This window comes from Octodon degus, unplaced genomic scaffold (genome assembly GCF_000260255.1).
Source record: "Octodon degus isolate 3935 unplaced genomic scaffold, OctDeg1.0 scaffold00007, whole genome shotgun sequence".
Classification (NCBI taxonomy): domain Eukaryota; kingdom Metazoa; phylum Chordata; class Mammalia; order Rodentia; family Octodontidae; genus Octodon; species Octodon degus.
In genome coordinates this window covers 28,713,291-28,736,114 of record NW_004524583.1, presented here as the reverse complement: position 1 = coordinate 28,736,114, position 22,824 = coordinate 28,713,291, and the positions used below count along the sequence as shown (strand labels likewise).

General features: G+C 43.1%; 1 protein-coding gene across 1 annotated transcript in view; it reads right to left on the bottom strand.

The window, feature by feature from the left end:
- Positions 1–13,034, bottom strand: part of Tbpl2 (TATA-box binding protein like 2) — a 38,795-nt gene extending 25,761 nt beyond the window's left edge. Inside the window, exons 1-5 of the mRNA XM_004624834.2 lie at positions 12,984–13,034; positions 10,247–10,707; positions 9,136–9,223; positions 4,473–4,564; positions 77–244 (exon numbers count right to left, since the gene is read on the bottom strand). Of these exons, the coding sequence (XP_004624891.1) occupies positions 77–244; positions 4,473–4,564; positions 9,136–9,223; positions 10,247–10,707; positions 12,984–13,034 (860 nt within the window). The remainder of the gene's footprint in view (positions 1–76; positions 245–4,472; positions 4,565–9,135; positions 9,224–10,246; positions 10,708–12,983) is intronic.
- Positions 13,035–22,824: the final 9,790 nt, after the last annotated feature.

The following is a 22,824-nucleotide window of genomic DNA, read 5'->3' as shown; positions in this document are numbered from 1 at the left end:
GTTTCTCTGAAAACACAGCCCTTAATCAACTTCACTACCTCGTAATTGTGGAGGAGCCCAGCCTGCTAACTCATACCTGCTGAACTGCTGGTGCGTGAGCACCAGACCCTCCAGCCTGATGGAAAACCTCACGTCGCAGCTTCCGACCATGTTCTGAATTTTGAAATCGAGGAACCTGGCAGGGAAGCCCAGCTTCTGTACCACACGAGCATACTTTCTTGCTGCCAGTCGAGACTGTTCTTCACTGAGAGGGGCAAACAAGCAGGATTAAAGACATTGTATCTAAAAATGTATGTGCTACCTATAGGAAAAGACAAAAACAAAACATGCATACAAAAAAGCCACAATAAGAAATAAATGTGCTGAGTGGCACAAACGTGAAAACTTGTAAGCACCTAATACCTCTCCAGTTTTCTTTTTTAAAATGCTATGGGGGACCGAACCCAGGGAGCACTAAGCTTCATCCCCAGCCTGTTTAGAGACAAGATCTTGCTAAGTGCTCAGCTGGCCTCCAGTTGGCAATCCTCCTGCCTCAGCCTCCCAAGTAGCGGGGATTATAGATGTGCTCAGGTGTGTTCAGATTTTCTCACACAGCTGTCATTCAGCTTACACCCGGCATAAGGAAAAAACATAGTCGACTCTGCTCTTCAAGCATTTATCTTATCCTAACCCTAAATCCACATCAGAGAGTGTGAATTGCTAAGACTTGAAGCCGCATTTTCATTGGCTACTTTTCCACCGTCACTGGTAAAACAGCGTGAACAGCTGCAGCCCCACTCGGGAACACGGGAACACCTCGGGCTGAGCACAAGGGCTACCATTTCCCTGGACGGTGTCAGCCAGAAACTCTGGATCTAAAGCCAGTCTGAACCTGTGCTGTCTGCACCGCAGGTAGTGTGTGATCCTCATCTGGACCCTTCAGCAGCGCGCGGCTGGCCTGCCTGCACTCGTTGCTTCCATACGTCCCTCCAGTCCCATGATTCCCATCGCCGAACAAAACTCCTCAGGTGTCCCTAGCAGGGCTCTATCCCCAAGTTAGCAATAAACAGCTTCCATTTCAAAAAACTACAGTGTTTAACTGGCCTATTTTTCGTTAAATATGCAAGAATTTGCATAGTTCTGTAGTTTTGGGGGTATCAACTGAAGATAACACAGAAGTTTCTATGGAAACAACTAATAGTTAAAAGTCCACATTCAGGTTCATTGCGCAGATTTTAGAAAGTAGATTGAAACCCTGGAAATCTCACCAACAATAATAACCTCTTAGGATGTTGTACTTTTTCTAAGCAAATACAACAGCTTTCCTGTTGCTATGAGAATCAGACTAAGGTAAGCTAAGCTTTTGGCAATAATACTGGTTATCTCATTGCTTTTTTTTGTGTGTGTGTGTTTTTTGTTTTTGTTTTTGTTTTTTTTCAGAACTGGGGATTGAACTCAGGCCCTTGTGCTTGCCAGGCAAGCACTTATTCTACTGAGCCATCTCCCTGGCCCCAATACTGGTTATCTCTTACTAACCACATTCTCACAAGTTACTATCCAAAACTCATTAACAGATTTGGATGAAAGATATCTATAATAATCTAAACTCAGCCATTGATTTTTAGAAAGAAAACAAATTCAGATAGGAAAAGACCAGTATGAGCATATTTTACAATGAAAATTAGATAATAAACATACAAATTAGTTTGTTGCTGCTCAACAATCAATCCAACTCAACTTATTGTGAATATTGTTCTGACTAAATATATATGTATACACAGCCAATACAATTTCACCTGATGACTTAAAAATCAAAACTCTATGACTAGATATTTAATTTGGTTTTCCCTATTTTAAACAATGCTGAAATGAACACCTTTGCTTATACATTGCAAAAGTGTCCAATAATGATTTACAAGTAGAGATTTTTTGCATCAAAGATTAGAAGAAAAAGCCAAAAAATCTATTCAGATACATTTAAAGAATTTAGTCTCAGAATGAATTTTTTTATAAATGCATTGGGCAGTGATTGTTTGGAAAAAAAATGTGTGTTACATTGAAGTAAAATTCTAGACTTGCTCTATCCAGTTAGTATGAGGTAAATTAAAATACAAGGAAAATTAAATTTTCAGTCCCTCAGTTGTATTTGCTGTCTTCTAGGGCTCATTACCTATTAGCTCATGGGTACCCCACTGGTCAGCGCAGATATAAAACATTTCCACCACCCAGAGAAAGCACTACATAAATCAAAAGACCCACTGTCTTTCACTCAATATAAAGGAGGACCTGCAAAAGATCAGGAAAATATATGGAAGCCAATCTCCTAGTACAGCTTCTCTAACAGCAATGGGACTCTCATCTCTGACAAAACAAAAAAAGGGGGGGATATAAAGGACCATTGATATGTAGTGAAAAAAATACAAAACAGGATATACAGCTGCTTTCTCAGTTCAATGAGAAGAAAGGTTTTTACTAATATTGTTTTTTTCTCTTTTTTTTTTTTTTGTTTTTTTTTGTGGAACCAGGGATTGAACTCAGGCCCTTGCGCTTGCCAGGCAAGCGCTTATTCTGCTGAGTCATCTCCCCGGCCCCTGCTAATACTGTTTAGGTAAGATATCATGTCTGCATCTTGTCCTCTGAATAACCACTATGAAAACAATAATATGCAACGTATTAATTATTGTAACTGTCCTACTGTTTTGAAACTTTCATTGCTATTTTCTCATTAAAATGAATTTAAAAAATATGGAAGTCCATAGGTATATAAGTTATGCAAGAGAAATCTTCCTAGGTGTGACCAAATGTAGAAACCATAAAGGAAAACAATCAGATAGATTGACTATACAAGCAGAAAATTTAAGTTTTGTTGAAGGAAAGTTACTGCAAAACTATAAATAGTAAGCTACAAAAAATACTTACAGCATAAAATAGTAAAACATTTAAATGCACTAGTTATTGGGGCACATATCTGCAGTTCCAGCACTCTATGAGGCTGAGACAGAAAAGCTATGAGTTGGTTTTTCTGTCTTTGTAGTGGTTATTCAGAGGACAAGAACTTGGCCTGGACAACTTAGTGATCCAGGAAGACCCTGTCTCAAAACAATAACAAAAAGTAACTAACAAAAGATAAATATATGCATAGAATATTGATTAAAGATATACTAAACAATTTACGATTTTCATATGGACAGATACATAATCTTACTGGTAATTTTTGTCAATGGAATTGCCAAATATTTCATGAGTTTTTGTTTCTTTCATATTTGGGGGGTACAGTGTTTCAAACTCAAGGCCTTTGCACTGAGCTACAACCCCAGCTGTTCTGGAAGTTTTTTACTTTGAGACAAGGTGTCACACAGTTTCCTGGACTGGGCTTGAACTTGCCTCCGCCTCCCAGAATGGTAGAACTACAGATGTATGCAATCATGACGGGCTGGGGAGATGGCTCAGTAGAATAAGTACTTGCCTGGCAAGCGCAAGGGCCTGAGTTCAATCCCCAGTTCCAGAAAAAAAAATCATGACAGACTATAAATGGCAAAGGCAAGCAGTGTTGTTATGGTTTGTGTCTCATTGTCCCCCCAAAGCCTCATTGCAGTCATGAGATGGGGACTTCTAGAGTTTGAGATTAACTCATGATCCACTGGGATTATGGGTTTTAGTATTACTGGAATTATGGGTGTGAGTACTACACCCCACCCTGGGGCAGAGAGCCTGAATGTAATATAAGAGAGAGAGAGACTTTCTCTCTCTATTGCATTGTTGTTCCGCTGCCATGAACTGCTGCTCTGCCCTCTGCTGCTCTGCCTTGGAGCCAGCTGAGTGTGGACTGAAACCTCCAGGAACTGTGAGCTAAATAAACCTTTCCTTCCTTCATTTTGGGTGTTGGGTATTTGTCCCAACAACCAGAGAAGAGTTACTGAGACAATTGTGCATAGGAGAAAACAAACACAGCACACTGTGCTCAGCTGAGAATAAGCTGCCACAACCTTCGGGCAGAAGGCTTGCTCCTCATTTCTAACACTGATGAAGAGAGCAGCTCCCTGGTGTTCTCGGTGGTGTGAGAACATACAGCAGCCCCGCAGGAGATCCGGGAGAGGCAGGTGTTATCAGAGATTTCTTGTGGGCCAAGGCACAGGAAATATCTAACTCAGAAAATTCTATCTACTGATCCACAAAGAAGAAAATCCACAGAACAGCTTCTCCATTTACTACATGCTTTTCACTTACAATTTTTCAAAGTCACAACATTCTTTGTCATTCCTGAAGCTTTTTAAAAATTGTAATTCACCCTATAAATAGCTGTAATGGCTCAGTTAACTCCCCTTGGCTTAAACAGAAGTGCTATAAAATGTGAGGTATAACTCAGTATTATAAGACTGAGTGATCTTAGCTCATAATTTGGCATTTCATGAAGTTAACTATTCAGCTAAGAAAAATGTTTTTTTTTCACAGTGAACTGCCTGCCTAGGAAGGTTTGGGGTGCTCCTACATACCTTTTGGCTCCTGTGCAGACCATTTTCCCAGAGCTGAAGATGAGCGCTGTGGTCCTGGGCTCCCGGATCCTCATAATGACAGCAGCAAACCTCTTTTCAAGGACACCCAAGAGGAAAACAACAGGAAGTGGGAGAGAAAGCACCTCTGTTAGGAATTAACACTGATCCAGCTGAAAAGCTATGCTGACTAGGAGGACAGACTGAAAGCTGAGATTGGAAAGCCAACCAATGTCTACATCTGTTCTCTCCATGTTAACAAAAATAATTTTAGTTCTAAGGTATAATTTTAATAACAAGTAAATAATTTTATCAGCTAAAATTTGAGTATCTATTATGCTGTAGATCCTGTAGAACTCTGTAGGGTTTTTTTCTCACAGAGTTAAGTGGTTATTTAACCTCCAACATTACACAAGAAATGATGAAGTTAGGAAACCACAACTACTCAGACTGTTACACTGACATGCTTCCTTTTTCTTTCAAAGAATCTTTGAATAAGAAGTACAGCATGGGGACAGCCAGATAGCTCAGTGAACTAAAGTGCCTGTTTAGGCAGTCACAGAGGTTGGGGTTCAATCGCCAGCTTGCTGTGCAGGCCCAGCCCGCAGGGCCTGCTGAGACGCAGTTGAGTCTAGGTATGCATGCGCCTGTAATCCCAGTGCTTGGGAGGCTGAAAACAGGAGCATCACTACAAGTCCGATCTAAATACATTAAAAAAAAAAAGAAGTACAGTGTGTCATAGGCCCCCAAGACTCTTAAGAGGTACCAAACAAAACCCAAAACAGTGTATATAACGCCAAGCACGCTGATGATGAAGGGGAAAGCTCTTTGTCACGTGCTTTCCACAATACTTCTCAGAGCATGTCCCCAGCCCAGCAGCACTGGTGAGCCCTGCAGGTGATGCTGCAGGATAAGGCCTGAGAGCCACCACACTGCCCCAGCATCTCATGGCCTGCTGCTCCTCCTGTGTTCCGCAGCGTCCTCTGGCACTTCTCTGTGCAATCAGCTGGGAATGAAACTGGGATGGCATCATGTAAGGATACATAGCTGGTCTTTGCTACTCCACAATGTCATGGATCCTTTCATGGTCACACCAGCAATTTCAGATTAGAGTATAAACCTATACAGAACCCCAAGTCCTACAATATACTCAAAGGTAAACTCACCTGGTATTCATTTTGTTAAACTCTTTTGTTGTTTTTGTTTTGAACAGGGTCTCACTGTGTAGTTCAGGCTGCTCCTGAACTTCCTGTGTAGCCCAGTCCAGCTCGAACTTGCAGCATTCCTGCTGCCTCAGCATCCGAAGTGCTGCAGATGCAAGTATGCATCATACTTCCTGGCCATGTTGTTAAATCCTTACAGCAGTTTAGGTGCCGTGCCAGAATTCCTTTGAGTGTTAGGTACAAGATCAGACCCTATTTCCCCCACAGACGCAACCAAGGAAAGGAAAATGAAATGCAGGCTCAGGATGGTGGAGAATATGCTTAAGATACCAGCTGTCTGTGAAAGCCGCAGAGAACATTTCTCTCCATTGACGCTCCTCAGACGCATTATACATCATCGGTCGCTTTCCTCTGTGGCTCCATAATCTCCTTGATCAGAAAATTTGGGACACCACTGAGCTACAGGATGTTGCAGTCCAGGTTCTCTTATGTCCTGAGTTCTCCCTGACCTTGAATGGCTAGGGCCAAAATGTTGGCTATCCTTGTAGCCCTTCTTTTTCTCTAATTTAGGACTACTGGACTATATTGGATTATTTTGCTGAGTTCATGCACCTACAATATTTAAATGGCAATGGAATACCCTTGTCTGACAAAACTAAACAAAAAAGGGGGATATAAATGAAGGTCCATTCTATAGTGAAATCTATGTGTGTGTGTGTGTGTGTGTGTGTGTGTGTGTGTGTGTGTGTGTATAAAATAGGATAGATATATAGCCACTTTCTCTTAATTCAATGAGAAGATTTGTACTAATAGTGTTTGGACAGGATATCATGTCTGCATCTTGTACTCTGAATAGCTACTACCAAGACAATAATACGCAATGCATTATTATTGTAACTGACCTACTAAACTGTTTTGAAACTGTCTCATTGCTATTTGTTTCTCAATAAAATTTTAAAAAAGATACTGGCTGTTCACTATGGCGATCTGCTGCCCTAAGAACTGTAGCTCATAACTGTATTTCTGTCCTCATCACAGCCAGCAGTACAAACTGTACGAAAAAGAAATCCTACATTGTTTGGATGACATTAAATTCAGAAGTCAGCACAGAATAAAAGCAAATTCTTGATCCCCAAGTGCTGATGCCTGCCCTGTAGGCGCTCCTCGACCTGCCCTGAACCTCTGAACATTTCCCCAGACCAAGCCGTGCTCCACCTTGCGCCCCCAGCTTGAGGCTTGGCCCGTCGCTGGGTATCAACCTGTTTAACAAATCCCATGGGTGGCTGCCTGCTTTTCCTTATCAAACTCTGAGGAGAAAAAAAAAAAAAAAAGAACAAAAACCTGTGTGTAACTTTAGTAATTGGAATTAAACTATTCAGCTTTCTCAAGTAAGGCAACTTGCGAAGGAAAAGTACCTCAGTGTCAGCCAGGTGGAACACCATTTAGAAACAAGTGTTTTCAGTAAGATGATGGCATTAAGAAAGCCAGGATCCTGGCTGGCGAGATAGCTCAGTGGTCTAAAGCACCTGCTTACGCAAGCTTACGCAAGCATGTGGGGACCTTGGTTCGATCCCCAGCACCACGTGCCATGCCCCAGGGTGGGCTGAGCTGACCATTAAAAAAAAAAAGAATAAATAAATAAAGGAAACATTTAAAAAAAAATAGAGTATATAAAAAAAAAAAGAAATCCAGGATCCCAGTAGGCTAAGAGAGAGTCATACTGAAAGATCTTGACCGACAAAAATATGAGTTTTATTATTTACTTATTTTTATTATTATTTTTGAGACAAGGTCTCACTTTGTAGTTCAGGCTAGTCTTAAACTCATTATATAGCCCAAAATGGCCTTGACCTCAGAGTGATCCTCTTGCCTCAGCCTCCTGAGTGCTGGGATTATGCACATACCGCCACGTCCAGCTTTTAAAAAAATTAAGTTTATGGGTACCTTTGAGGTATACATATGGATTGCATTCATAAGGAACTTGTACCTGTACATAAAACTTGAGGCTTTTCCCCCCACTTTGTTACCTTCCTTCAGTCCTTCTTTCCCTTATTTACAAAAGCTTTGTTTCCATCTTTTCTTTCTTTTCTCACCATTTCCACCCCCCACCCCAGCTTCCCTTCCCAGTTGAACATTTTCTATTTCATGATATTTGTTATACATTGTGATCCAGATTTACACCTTAAGTTTCTCATACCAGAGAAACGATGTGGTATTTACATTGGTGCATCTGATTTATTTTACTTAAGAGAAAGCCTCAATGTGCATCCCTTCAGCTAGAAATGCCTCAAGCTTTCTTTATGGCAGAGTTAAACTCCTCTATTTATTGGTATTGTTTGAGACAGAGTCTCGCCATCAGTTCAGGCTGGCCTGGCACTCACTTTGGAGCCCAGGCTATTGTCAGACTCACAGGGGTCCATCCTCCTGCTTCAGCCTCGCCTTGCGAGTGGTAGGCTTACAGGTGAGAGCCAGCATGCCTAGCTGGATCTCACTGTAAAATAAATAAATAAAATACATCTTTATCCATTCATCAGTTGATGCACTACACCCAGCTTTTTAAAAAATCTTAGGGTTTTGTTTTGTCTTTTTGAGACAAGGTCTCTCTATGCAGTTCAGGCTGGCCTTGAACATACAGGATCCACCTGCCTCAGCCTTCCCAATGCTGGGATTATCTCTTGTGCCACCACACCCAGCTTAAAAACCTTAGTTTTTTGTTTTGTTTTGTTTTTTGTGGAACTAGGGATTGAACTCAGGCCCTTGCGCTAGCCAGGCAAGTGCTTATTCTACTGAGCCATCTCCCTGGCCCCAAAAACCTTAGTTTTAAAAACTACTAAAATAAAAGCACCTGCAAGCAGGCGCAGGGGTCAGGGGTTAGATCCCTGCGCCTGCTGTGCTGGCTCCGCCCCTGGGGCACTCTCAGATGGCAATTGAGACTGGGCGTGGTGGCACATGCCTATAATCCCAGCACTTGGGAAGCTGTAAACAGGAGAATCACTACGAGTCGAATCTAGTAGTTAGACCCTGAAAACCCTGTAGACCATTCCCTAAAATACAGAAAAACTGCTAAAATATTGATTTATTCAGCACAATAAAATTACTTCTTACAACTTCAAAACAGAAAGTGAGATACGTAAATTGTTAATATTGCCAAAACCTTTCACTAAACATTTTTGAAGAAAAAATAAAAGAATGAGTCAATATCATAATCATAGAAAGTAAATTAAAGAAAAGTGAAATGGGACTGGGAAGATAGCTTGGCAGTCTAAGCTCCTGGCTGGCAAGTGCAAGGACCTGAGGTCAATCCCTAGTACCATATGCTGTGCTGGCCTGAAGTGGGGCATGGTAGAGCACCCCTGTAATCCCAGCACTGGGGAGGCCGAGACAGGAGGATCACTGAGTCCCAACTGTGTAGCAAGACCTTGGAATATATAAATAAAAATTTAAAAATGATAAAATTCACTTTAAAAAAGTGAAATGCTTGAAAGAATACTAAGAAAGCTTACCTTCGGGTTATATTCTGCGTTTTTAGCGTGCAAAGCTATTTTCTTCAGGTCCAACTTACAAGCCAGGTTCACAGTGGAAACTATGTTCCTAAATAGATAAGTCCATTTAGAAAATGACACAGGATGGAATTTTAAAGGCAAAAACCTATTCACTCCCTTATTTCATAGGTTATACCCTTGCCACTTTCTGAAGGGAGAATTCTTCTCAGTGTGAAATATACAGTAAAATGGTCCTTGGTAAGGTATGAAATCCTAAATGTCAAAATGACTTTTTCTGAAATTTCATGACTGAAATTGTTTTAAACCTTAAAAAATTGCTATGCTTCAAAATAGAAATCAAAATTTCTTTCTTTCTTTCTTTTTTTTTTTTTTTTTGCAGAACCAGGGATTGAACTCAGGCCCTTGCGCTTGCCAGGCAAGTGCTTATTCTACTAAGCTATCTCCCCAGCCCCAGAAATCAAAATTTCTAATCAACCTGCAAATGAAATTCCATTTTACCTCTTTATACCTTTTGTGTTTACCCAACCATAACCACAATTTTCAGCAACTGCAGTGATGTAGTATAAACAAGCCGTCCTTCAAGAATGTATTAATTCCTTACCCTCTCTTAAGGGTTCAATAATTAGTGCTTCATTTTACAAATAACCAAACTGTCTAAAAATAATTATACATTGAGGGCCAGTGAGAGATAACTCAGTGGACTAAGCACCTGCTTTGGCAAGCACAGGGACCAGGGTTCAATCCCCGTTCCCACATGTCACATTGGCCCCACCCTGGGTCACACTGAGCTGGTGAACCAGTCCAGGTGGGGGGTGGCACACTCCAGTAATCCCAGCACTAGGGAGGCTGAAAACAGGAGGATCACTACGAGTCTGAGCTGCACAGTGAGACCCTGTACCAAATACATAAATGAAGATATGGAAATAAAAATAATTACACATTGAGAACTGATAAGGAATTCAGAAATTCTCTTTGCATTATTATATTGAAATTAGTTGTCATCACATTCAGGAATATGAACCATGTGTACCCAGAGGCACCCCTCATTTAGAAACAATGTAGTACCAACATCCTAATAAAAGAGGACCAAGCAAGAAAGACAGACACTCACTGGAGCTGAGGCACAATGCCGGAGCACTCTGAGGGAGGGGCCACTGGAGTCATGGCAGTTATGGTCAGTGGTAAGGCCCCTGGGACTGGTTTCTCAGGTGAGGGCTGAGCAGAGTCAGCAGTGGGCACAAGCAGCTGTGTCCAGGGATTTGATAAACAGTTGTTGTGAGAATCCAGCTCGACATCCTGCTCACCACGTGGTAGCAACTCATCTTGATGACTGTGAGCTGTGCAGTTTTCTTCAATTTCACGCTGGCTTCTACCGACAGTCTGGTCTCTACTTTCTTGAGTCAGTTCATCTGGTAGGAAGATAAGATCCACAGATGGGAACTCTCCAGCTGTTTCTTTGACTTCTTCAAGATGCGACTCCAGGGTAGTCTCTGGATTGGATGGATTAGGTGTGTACACATCACAAGGCACAACTGGGCTGAACAGAGGAGACAAGGCTGGGACAAGGCTGTCCTACACAGTTCCCAGAAGAGACAGACAACAACAACAACAACAACAACAACAAAACAGTGTTACACCAAAGGGACATCAGGCTGGTAGCCAAGCAGCGCCGAGTGGCAACTCGAGATTGCTCCTATTCATGCCTTACCTCTTTCTACAAAGTCCACTAGAGTATCACAGCATAGTGCATAAAAACAGGAAGGTGTGTTTTTAAATGCAAAGAAGACATCTGTTGCAGAACGCTTTTGGTGATTGTATGACATCCCTCCTAACTCCATCACTCTTCAATTTTGTGGAAGAAGCAATTGAACAACTATGTTCTGTATATTGTGAACGCTGAACAGATTCACTGCTACTTGAGTTAATTATATAAATTCAATTGATGGGATTTCCACTTTTACATTCATATTTTAGAGGAAAATGTGAAGGTAAAATATAGTCTTGAATGCTAATATTCAAGATGACCCTGCATCATTTTTTTTTTTTTCTAGTAAAGGGATAGATAAGAAAACATTCCAGTTGTATGGATTCACAACAGGAAGACAAGTAATTTAAATGTTAAGATTAGTTTGGGCTGGGCTGTAGCTCAAGGGTAGAATGCTTGCGTTCACATGCATAAGGCTCTGGGTTCAATCCCTAGCACCACAAAAACAAAACAAAAAAGTTTTCCCCAGAGGTGGTGGTGTTTGTCTGAAATCCCAGCAGCTTGGGAGGGAGGTGAGCCAGAAGGATGGAAAATTTAAGCACAGCCTGTACTTTTTTTTAGTAATTTTTTGAGAACCCATCTCAACACACACACACACAAAAAAAAAAAAAAAAAAAAAAAAAAATTAAGGGTTGGGAATGTACCTTGGTGAAGGCCTTGTTTTCTTTTTTTCTTTTTCTTTTTGTGGTACCAGGAATCAAACTCAACCTCATACTTGCCAGGTAGGTGTTATGCCACTGAGCTATATACCAGCCCAAGGCCCTGTTTTCTATGCCTGGTAACAACACACACACACACACACACACACACACACATTAAGTCAATGTGTAGTACTTCTGGTCTACAGAGGAAAGATGGTGGGGTCATAGGGCGGTAAGGGAAGCAAGCAGCTGCTATGAAATTCATGGGTTCTGTCTTTGAAAAACCCCACCTCCTTGCTGTGTACATTAGTGCCCACTGGCCAGACGACCTGCCCCCAGATCTTCTGCACCCCAGGATACAGCTGCTTACACTAACCCGACCAGCTAGGCCTGCTGAATTGTTTGGCCTCTCCAAGCCCAGCAGAGGGTAGGTGACCAGTTGCTTGAAAGAAAACACTTGAAAAATGATACTGTTCTCCTGAAACGGGAGAAGTGTGTTCACCTGGAAGTGTGTTCAGGGAGAAGTGTGTTCACCTGGAAGCGTGTTGTGGGCCGTCCCTCCAGCTCCACGCCCCTGAGGGAATCCCTTTGCATTAAACACACCAGCAAGGGACAGAGCTGTCAAACCATCCAACATAGTCAGTGCTTGCCCTGGGAGCACGTTCAGCGCACCTCAGAGCCCCAGGGCCGTGCGCAGGACTCTTGAGCCTTCGCCTGCACCCCACCCTTGCCCAGACCCAGGGTCCTTGGAACCTGGGGTCGCTCCCAAGCGCTGCTCATGAGCATGCGCCTGTAAGACCCTTCTCGATGTGCCTGCCCCACCTGGCCTCCTGTGACCTCAGCAGGGCATGGCCTGTGCCTTCACGGCCCATGACAAATACCCTTACCACAAACTATTAGCCACCAACAAACAGTGGCCCTTTGGCTCTTTTTGAAGACACTGCGGTCTCCACTTTAAAGGTTTGAGACTGTCTGGAGCCTGCACAGGGTAGGGGCATGTGTGTACAGTCCAGGTGGCTGAGGCAGGAGGGTCTCTTGAGCCCAAGATCAGAGCCAACCTGGGCCATCTGGCGACAAGGTGGGCCCTTGTCTCAAAATGTTAAAAAAAAAAAAAAGACTCAGGACGAAGACCAGGGCTTCAATGCCCAATATCTAATTGCAAGTTATTTGGAAGAAGCCTCAGGTGACTCCAGTGGCCTCTTGCAACCCCAATCCCCAGGCACAGCCTCTCCAGCCGTCCTGGAGACCTGGCCGCGTCTTCATTGGCTGGGGTCCCCATGCCGGTACAGGCGAGTCCGCGACCCTCAGCACCAGGTTTGGGGCCTGGGCTGGAACCGGAACCAGGACCAGGATCGGGACCGGGACCAAGACCAAGGCACCCACCCAGGGACTCGAGTGGGGCTGGAATCACCTGGCTTGGGTCGCCCGCGGCTCAGACTCACCTGGGTAGTGCACGGATCCAAGTAGAGCTCCAGATAGGGCGTCCCCTCCATGGTCATGGAGCAGCCTGGCGTTCGTGCCCTTCATCCGCAGGCGCCTTTTATCCGCCGTGGGGCGGGGCTGGGCCACCCTGCCTTTATCCAGCACAGCTGAGTGGAGCTGGGCCTACGAGGCTAGTTTCCTTCAGCTCTTCCAATGAGCCAGCAGCACTGCAAGGGGGGTGACTCTTCCCAGCACGTGGAGACTCAGGGCTGGTCAGCCCGAGAGTCCTAGCTTCTCACTGCCAATCACAGACTTCACCTAAAGCCATCCAGGACAGAACCATGCTGCCCACACAGAGGGCCAGGTCGCTCAGGACGAGTGTGCACAACCGGATGAGAACGGGCTGGGGCCTCGTGTACAGCACTCTCTAGTAGAGGACAAGGTTGGGCTGCTCCTGGCTGTTCTCCCGCCCCTGCGTGGGCATAGAGCACTGTCCTCACACCTGGCCTGAGGCACAGGAAGAAATGGCCCTAAGAATTGGGTCACGAAAGAAATTTTACAGGACTTTTAATCAAGAATAAAGAAAACTTTTTTCTTTTTTTTTTTTTTTGCTGAACTGGGGATTGAACTCAGGCCCCTGAGCTTGCCAGACAAGTGCTTATTCCACTGAGCCATCTCCCCAGCCCAAAGGGAACATTTTGATACATCTGGAATTGTATAGAATGGTACATCATCTAATTTAGTGATTTATTTTTAATCAGATAGCCTGCCTATGAGGCACATGCCTAAACTGATCAATAACTATTGGCAGGCCAGGGAGATGGCTCAGTGGAATAAGCGCTGGCCTGGCAAGCACAAGGGCCTGAGTTCAATCCCTGGTTCTGCAAAAAAAAAGAAAAAAAAAAAAAAAGAAAGAAAGAAAGAAAGAAAAAACTGTTGGCTCCCAGTTTCGTTATCAGACTGTTGGAGACAATTATATCTTCCCAAGACACAGGCTGAAGCCCTAAGGCAGTGTGACCACTATTTTATAAGAGAAAGTTTGAACACGCAGGGGCACCAGGACCGCACACGTGCAGAGCAGAAAGTCAGATGGTGGAAGGAGACAGCAGTCGGGGTCCTCAGAAGGCTGCGACCCCCTGACCTTGACTTCAGCACCAGGCTGTGAACACAAGCACTTCTCCTCAGGCCTCTCCGAGGTGGCCTTTTGCTCCAAACTGAATAAAACACAGACTTATGACAGAGCACCCACCTCTCCTCCGGCTATGGGCTTCAAACACTAATCCAAGTGCTACATGATCTTGCAGCTATTATTAAGATCCGCAGTCAGCCGAGGAGGAAAAGAGATTGTGCTGACAATCTTCTTTTTTTTGCAGAACCGAGGATTGAACTCAGGCCCTTGTGCTTGCCAGTCAGCCTACCCAGGTGAGCCCTCAGCAGGGACAGCTGCCTCTCTCTGCTGCCTCCCTGACTACCTTCCTCAAGGGAAAGACAGAGCGCAAGGTGGATTTATCTGAGCTACATTCTACCTGCTGGCCTGGACGACGAGGTGGCCAAACTCCAAGCACCGCAAAACCCCTAGAGTGACTCAGAGTTGCCAGGAAGAAATGACATTGAACCTCAGTCCCCTCACTAGGAACTGGGTCTGGCCATCAGTGATGATAAACTTGGAAGGGAATTGTTCAGTGCGCCTGGAGACGTCGGTGTGATTACAGCCCTGTGTTACTGAGCAGCGAACCCGCTAAGCTGTGCCCAGACTGCTACATGCCTGTGGGCTTATAAAGACGGGTTTTGTTTGTTTCTGTTGTTGGTGGTTTGTTTGTTTTTTGAGATAGTCTATGTAGTTCAGCCTGGCATTGAAGTGAACGTCCTGCCTCAGCCTCCTGAGTGGTGGAATTAGGGGAATTCACCATCTCACCCAGCTTTGTTAGCAGTTTTGATTCTAACTTACTTTTGCTTTGAAATTTATAGTTTGTCAAAAGACAAACAAAACAAAAACACATACCAAAAAACCTTGTCCAGAAGTTACAATTAGGTTTTGTTTGTTTTTTTGTTTTGTTTTTTGAGACAAGAGTCTCACTGTATTTCAGACTGGTCTTGAACTCACTATGTAGCCCAGGTTGGCCTCAAACTCACATTGATCCTTCTGCCTTGGCATCCAGGGTGCTGGGATTACAGGCATATGTTAGCACGCCCAGCCTCCACTTTACTTTTTCTTAATTTACTATTGTAAAGATTGAGTGGATAGGAGTATGTGTAAACTTTTACCAAGTACTTATATGTAAAAAAAATACTGTCTTTTCTTTCATTTATTGCTATTAATATCTGTAAGTGAATAATGTAAAGTGAATTATTTCCACACTCATGAAGGGGTGTGTGTGTGTGTGTGTGTGTGTGTGTGTGTTTGACATGGGAGACTAAACCCAAGTCCTTTACCCCTTAATTTTTCTTTTTAATTTAGAGTTCTAAATTAAAGTGACTAGCTAGTCACTTAGAGACTAGCTAAGTCATTAAGTTGCCTAGGTTTTGTTCAAACCTGTGATCTTCCTGATTCAACCTCCCAGATGCTAGGATTACAGGCATGCACCACTACTCCCAGCTACAAAAGGTCTTCAAGAGGTCAGTTCTATGGAAAATACCTCTTTATCATCTCTCATGATAGAAAGTATCAACATGAGGCTTTGACTTGCTACCTACTTGAGTGAGGAAGTTGTAGGTAAAGATAAGAATTTTTCTTTGCAGGAATTATGCAAGTAATTTCTCCAACATTTATAAAAGCAGAGAAAGTATATCAGGCTATCACATGCTCTTTTATGATAAAGGAAGCAACTACAAAAGCTTTTATTTGTTCAAAGCAGCCAGTGCTATCGGTGCAAAACAAAAAAAATCCAACAACTCCCCCAAATACTACTTTGAAACCAACATATCAAACTTGATTTTCATTAGAATGATGTTTCTTTTCACACTAGTAAATCAAAACAAAGGAGATACATATATGTATATATATATATATATATATGTCTCAATTTGCATAAATTCTTGTCCTTCCATTCATCATTTGAAATCAAAATTACGTCTTGTCTCTCACACCTTCCCTTGTTGGTGGGTGAGGAGCAAGGATACTTGTGTCTGAGAAGGAGCCTGGGGTGGCTGGGTTAGGGATGCCAAGGGCCTGCTCAGAGCCCCTACTCAGCCTGTCTTGGCTTTTCAACTTAGAACCCTGAGAATCCCAAGTCATCCTGGCCCTCAAGTCATCCTGGCCCTCAGCTCACCTTGTTTAAAGAAAACAACAGACCAAACACATGAAGAAACAACACTGAGAAGATTTAGGAGGCAGTTTATTATACCAGCAGGCCTGACTGGGATCTCGCCCAAAGAGTTAGCATCCCACCAGGTGAGTAGCAGGGCTTTTGTGGGGAGAGCAAGCAGGGAGATGCAGAAGCAGATTTGGAGCATTATGCTTGGAGTGTTGGGTGATATCATGGGTTGCCAAGGAAGTTTAAGTATCTCGAGTTACACTGCAAGGCTGTAAGTTAGACAAGAATGCATTGCACAAAGGAAGAACTGTCCTATTATCAGGTTTTTCTGGACATGTCCATTTGGCTTTGGTGGGCATTCTTGGTAGGTTCCAGTGAAAATTTTAATTTCCTTTTCACTGTCACAGTGCCACAGCTCTCAGGCACTTTTGCACAAGGGGCTATATAGAAGAGTTATTGTATTTTAATTCTCCAGAATGGCTTAATTTCTATAAAATTAATGGCAAGAATTAGAAACTCATAATTTCTTTTCTATTCTCTCAGTAAGCCCTATTATATTTTCTCTGTGTGAATTCTCCCATCAGAGTTTCTACAGTAAAGGATCTGTGGGGTTTTGTTGTTGCTGTTTTCTTTCAATTCTGGGGATTGAACCCAGGACCTTACTATGAGCTACATCCCAACCCCTCATTTTATTTTTCATTGTAAAAGAGTCTCACTAAGTTTCGAAATTACCTAGGCTGGCTCAAACTTGTAATCCTCCTGCTTCAGCCTCCCAGTGCCAGGATTACAGCAGTGTGCCACCACACCCAAATAAGAATGTGTGATTATTTATTTCTATGGTTTTGGAGATTGAAGCCATGGCCTTCACAGTGAATTATACCTCCAGCTCATTTTCATTTTTTATTTTGAGTCAGGGTCATGTGAAATTGCTCAGGCTGGGCTGGAACTTCCAATCTTCCTGCCTCTGCTTCCCAGCACACGAGCTCACCCAACTAGATTAGATATTTTGTAAAGACATCAGAACTGGGCAGCGCAGTTTGTGAGCATAGCTTTGGCAGTTCTTGCCTGGAAATAGAATCATGTCAATCAGCATCATTTCTCAGCAACATGGGACTGCTTTCCTTTTCCTGCGCAGAGCCCAGCCTGGGAAGCCGACCCCGAGTGCCGCCACCCTCGCTGAGCCGGCAGCACATGCATGCTGAGTTTCACGGCATTCGCTCAGGAAAATGTCTGTGAGGACTCAGCTGCTGTCTATGTCTGGACTTTACTTTGTACACTCTGCTACGGTATGAGTCCTTGCAAGTGGCTAGGCTTGCATGCTGTATTAGGGCGATGCTGGAAATGAAGCCACAGTGGTCTTTCCCTCCAGAGAATTATATAATACTCAAACATTTAGCTCTGGTAGATATTCTCTAGTAACTTGAAGCACATTTACATTTACTAAATGAAATCAAGTAAACATCTGAGTTTGCAGCTGTTACCAGTCTGTGAAGGACGTGGGAAATTCGAGAAGGATGTTACTTTCATTTTTGCAGTTGTGGAAGGAGAAAATTTGCCTTTCCCATAGCATATCAGGAGGTAGGACAGTAGGATGGTGAAGAGCCCAGACTTGCCGGGTGTGATTGCTCAAGCGTGCAATCCCAGCACTCAGGAGTCTGAAGCAGGAGGATTACCATGAGTTCAAGGCCAGCCTGAACTACTGTAGTGAGACCCTGTCTGGCCCCCATCACCCCCTCCCCAAAAAAGAGGCCCAGTTTTGGCAAATAGTCTGCAGAAACTTTGGATAATAGCACATGAAGATTGTGAGTTCAGTAAGTTACTTAATATTTTAAGCCTCAACATTCTCCCAGCATGCAGTTAGTAATACATTTCTCTCAGGGCTGTAGGCCAGGTTCCATGGGATAAGGGGGTGGGGCACACGGCACAGGCCCTGACACTGATTTGTACCCAGGTTGGTGGCGGTGTGCATGCAAGGGTTTTGCAGTCAGGTGGGATTGATGTCAGCCTTCGTGCAGCAGTGGAAATCAGAGTTAACCAGCTATCCAGAGTGCCAGCCATCAAGCAGGTAGCTTTACAAAACTCATGGATGATGAGTTTCCAGTGCATCCGGAGGGGGCTTCCATCACTCTCAAGAGCCACTATAGAGGCAGCCAGTGTGAGTCAGCACAACCGCCCAGCACTGACCGGAGTGCCCTCTCTGAGGCCCCTGTGCCGCTGCCCTGTCACCAGGAGCCAGTACCTGCCCACCTGGTAAATCCTTTCCACTTCAGAACCACATCTGCGGGGCCGAGAAGATGGCTCAGTGGATTAAGTGCTTCCCTGGCAAGTGCAAGGGCTCGAGTTCAATCCCCGGTTCCCCCCCACCACCAAAAAAAAAAAAAAAAAGGAACCACATCTGCACTAATTAGGTATAAGATGAATAATAAAATATACTTATTGTTATCACAAAACAGCAAATAATGTTCTTTATGAAAGGAATTGCTTTTAAGATATGTTGTGTTTACTCAGAATGGCAAGTCTCCAAGTTGGGCTCCTTGTAGGTCAAAGGGAGAAACTGTTGGTAGGAAGGGCTTTATTTTATTTTATTTTATTTTATTTTATGTATGACTTTTTCAGACAGGGTTTCACTATGTAGTTCATGCTGGCCTTAGACCTGTGGATGTCCTTGAACTCACAGTGATCTTCCTGTCTCAGCCTCCACATGCTGGGATTACTGGCGTGTACCACCACACCTAGCTCAGACATGGCTTCAAAATGACCAAAACAAGGGCCTGGTGAGATGGCTCAGTGGTCTAAAGCACCTACTTAGAACAAGCTTAGCAAAGCACAGGGACCGCGGTTCAATCCCCCAGCACCACATGCCAGCCAGCCCCGCCCCCTGGTGGGCTGAGCTGGCCCCACACACACACACACACACACGCAAAAATAAATAAATAAATAAATAAATTTTAAAAAATAAAAGAATTAAAAAAAAATGACCAAAACAAGCTTTTCCACCTCTAAAGAGACCCGGGTACTTTTTACTGCTGACGGAGTGTTAGACATTCCAAACAGGTCTCTGTTATTTTAAGATGAGTTACGTGTCACTGCCACCTGCCATCTTCACTCAGTCATTATTCTGTGTCAACTGACACTCTTAAAATAATACAGACAAGCATTGAAAAAAAAAAAAGCAGAAACAGAGATGCTTATGTTTAATGAACTTAAAACATGATAGGAAAGGTAAATAATAGTAGTATAGATAGCCGTAGCAATAGTACGTACTAACTGATTACAGTCAAGCACTGTTCTACCTCCTTTGAAACTTCTTTTCACCAAATGATGTCCTGAATGAGTGTGACTATTACTTCAGCTTCAAACATATTCAGTCCTGTGAGAGGCGGGCTTTTCACCCAAAGTTAGATCCTGTGTGCAAAGGCGCAACCACACACAATGAATTCAGTGAAGTGCCTTTAAGGGAGCAATGACGTCATGGGGCAGACTCACACAGGGAGCAGCCTCCAAGCAAGAGCTTAAAGGATGAGGTGAGTGGAATTGTGGACTTCCAAAAGACATGCCCATCTCGAACCTGTGAATGTGAACTTATTTGGAAAAAGACTTTGCGGAGTCATTAAGATTATTAAAATGAGAGAGATAGCTCCAGGGCAATTGAAGGCCAGGTGGGCCTCCGGGACTCTGTACCTCACTGAGGAAAACAAGTAAATATGGGCAAAGGAGATCCTGAGAAGCCGAGAGGCAGGATGTCATCCTATGCATTCTTTGTGCAACTTGCTGACAGGAGCACAAGAAGAAGCACCCGGATGCTTCCATTAACTTCTCAGAGTTTTCTAAAAAGTGCTCAGAGAGGTGGAAGACAATGTCTGCTAAAGAGAAAGGAAAATTTGAAGACAACAAAAAAGAAGTTCAAGGCTCCCAATGCACCCAAGAGGCCTCCTTCAGCCTTCTTCTTGTTCTGTTCTGAGTATTGCCCAAAAATCAAAGGTGAAAATCCTGACCTTTCCCTTGGTGATGTTGCAAAGAATCCTGGAGAAATGTGGAATAATACTGCACCCATACAAGCGCGCATGCGAGAAGAAGGCTGCTAAGGTGAAGGAAAGTACGAAAAGGACATCGCTGCTTACAGGGCTAAAGGAAAACCTGATGCAGCAAAAAAGGCTGCAAAAGCAAGAAAAAGAAGGAAGAGGAGGAGGATAAAAAGATGAGGAGAAAGAGGAGGAAGATGAAGAGGATGAGGATGAAGAGGATGAGGATGAATAAGTTGGTTCTAGAGCAGTTTTTTTTTCCTGTCTATAAAGCATTTAACTCCCCTGTACACAACTTACTCATTTTGAAGAAAAGAAAAATGAAATGTAAGGCTGTGCAAGATTTGTTTTTAAACTGCACAGTGTCTTTTTTTTTTTTTGTACAGTTAACACACTACTGAATGTGTCTTTAGATAGCCCTGTCCTGGTGGTATTTTCAATAGCCACTGACCTTGCCTGGTACAGTAGGGGGTTGTAAACTAGCATCGAAATTTAAAGCAGGTTCTTGATGGTGCACAGCACAAATTAGTTGTACATGGGATGGTAGTTGTTCATCCTCAGTTGTCTCTGATGCAGCTTATATGAAATAATTGTTGTTCTGTTAACTGAATACCACCCTGTAATTGCAAGAAAAGAAAAAAGTGGCAACTGTTTTGTTGACATTCTGAATGCTTCTGAGTAAATACAATTTTTTTTGTTAGCATTGTTGTCCTTTTCGTAGGTCTGAAATTTTTCTTCTTGAAAGGAAGCTAGGGCCTGCCAGATAGCTCAGCAGACCAAAGAGCCTGCTTAGGAAGGTACAGGGACTGGAGTTCGATTCCCAGCATGCCATACCAGGCCCCCCCACCGGGCATGCTGAATCTATGACTAAGACTGGGCATGGTGGTGTGTACCTATAATCCCAGAACTTGGGAGGCTGAAAACAGGAGGATCACTACAAGTCCAATCTGTTGTAGTGAGACCCCGTATGCCCTGTACTAAATACATTTTTTAAAAATTTATTTATTGTGTGTGGGGGGGGGGCACCAGCTCAGCCCACCAGGGGGCGCAGCTGGCTGGCATGCGGTGCTGGGGGATTGAACCGTGGTCCCTGTGCTTTGCCAAGCTTGTTCCAAGTAGGTGCTTTAGACCACTGAGCCATCTCTCCAGGCCACTAAATACATTTAAAAGAAAAAGGAAGCTAGTCTTTTGGTTTTGCCCATTTTGAATCACATGAATTATTAGTGTTTATCTTTTCATATAGTTGGTGGATGCCAAGCTTCTGTCTACACACCCTGCGTATCATCATGTGGGTAATAAAAGTCAAATAGAAAACATCTTCATCCATAAAAGTCCAACACCTCACTTATTGATTAAAAAAAAATTCACATGGCCCTTGATAAAGAGTAATTAGTTCTGTTCATAGATAGCATGAGGTTGTTACAATCAAACAATCTGAAAGTCTGTCCTTGAAGGATTAATAGAAAAAAATGCATTCTGATCTTCACACGAGGACTCTAAGCTCCCACTACCACGTGATGGCAGTTATGCTGAGCAGTTCTCACAGTAAAGGGGGCCTGGGAATGTATTCCCAAAAGCGTGAGCTTAAAATACAAGACTCAAATTTTTGGTTAGCATTCACAGTGAAGACAGTGCAAGTGCTGGTTTTATATGCCTTTACCCATTTACCTAAATATGGACTTCTTGGGCTGGGGAGATAGCTCAGTAGAATAAGTGCTTGCCTGGCAAGTGCAGAGTCCTGAGTTCAATCCTCGGTACTGCAAAAATAAATAAATAAATACTTCTCAAGAGTGCCAGCCCCACCCCCGGGGCGTGCTGAGATGGCGATTGAGACTGGGTGTGGTGGCGCACCTGTAATCCCAGCATTTGGGAGGCTGTAAACAGGAGAATCACTACGAGTCAGGTTCACAAGGTTTGATTCCCCGTACTGGAAAAAAAAAAAAATTATTAAGATGATGTAGTAGTGAGACCCTGAACATGAAGACTCTGTAGACCCTTCCCTAAAACACACACACACACACACAAAGATAAATATAGACTGCTCTGAAAACTTGACTCTAATAAGAGTTTTAAAATTAGGCCACAAATTAGAAAAAGATAGATTTTCTATATTGGCGTCCCCATTTACACATGAGAAGAAAAAACATGAACTTCACATCTTAGCGTGAATTACCCAATTTGAGTTTTTCTTGACAGAACTTATTAGAGTCATGTTTGTCTGCTTAGCAGTTTAAGGAAAAATTCGGCAATTTTGTGGGCTTTGAGATTATCACTCTTAAAGTACCAGTGTTTTACAATAAGGTTGTTGTGATTTTACACATTTTTGTGTTGGAGTGCTGTTTGTTATATAATTTTAACTTGGATTCTTTCCATTTGCATTTGTTTATGTAATTTCAAGAGGAATACTGAACATCTGAGTATGGATGATACTAATAAACTAATTGCAGAGGGTTTTTTGCTATTGTTGTTGTTGGGGTTTTTTTAGATTATTGGGCCAGGGAGATAGTTCAACAGTATAAAGCCTACCTGGCAAGCACAAGATTCTGAGTTTGATTCCCGGCACTGAAAAAAAAAAAAAAAAAAAA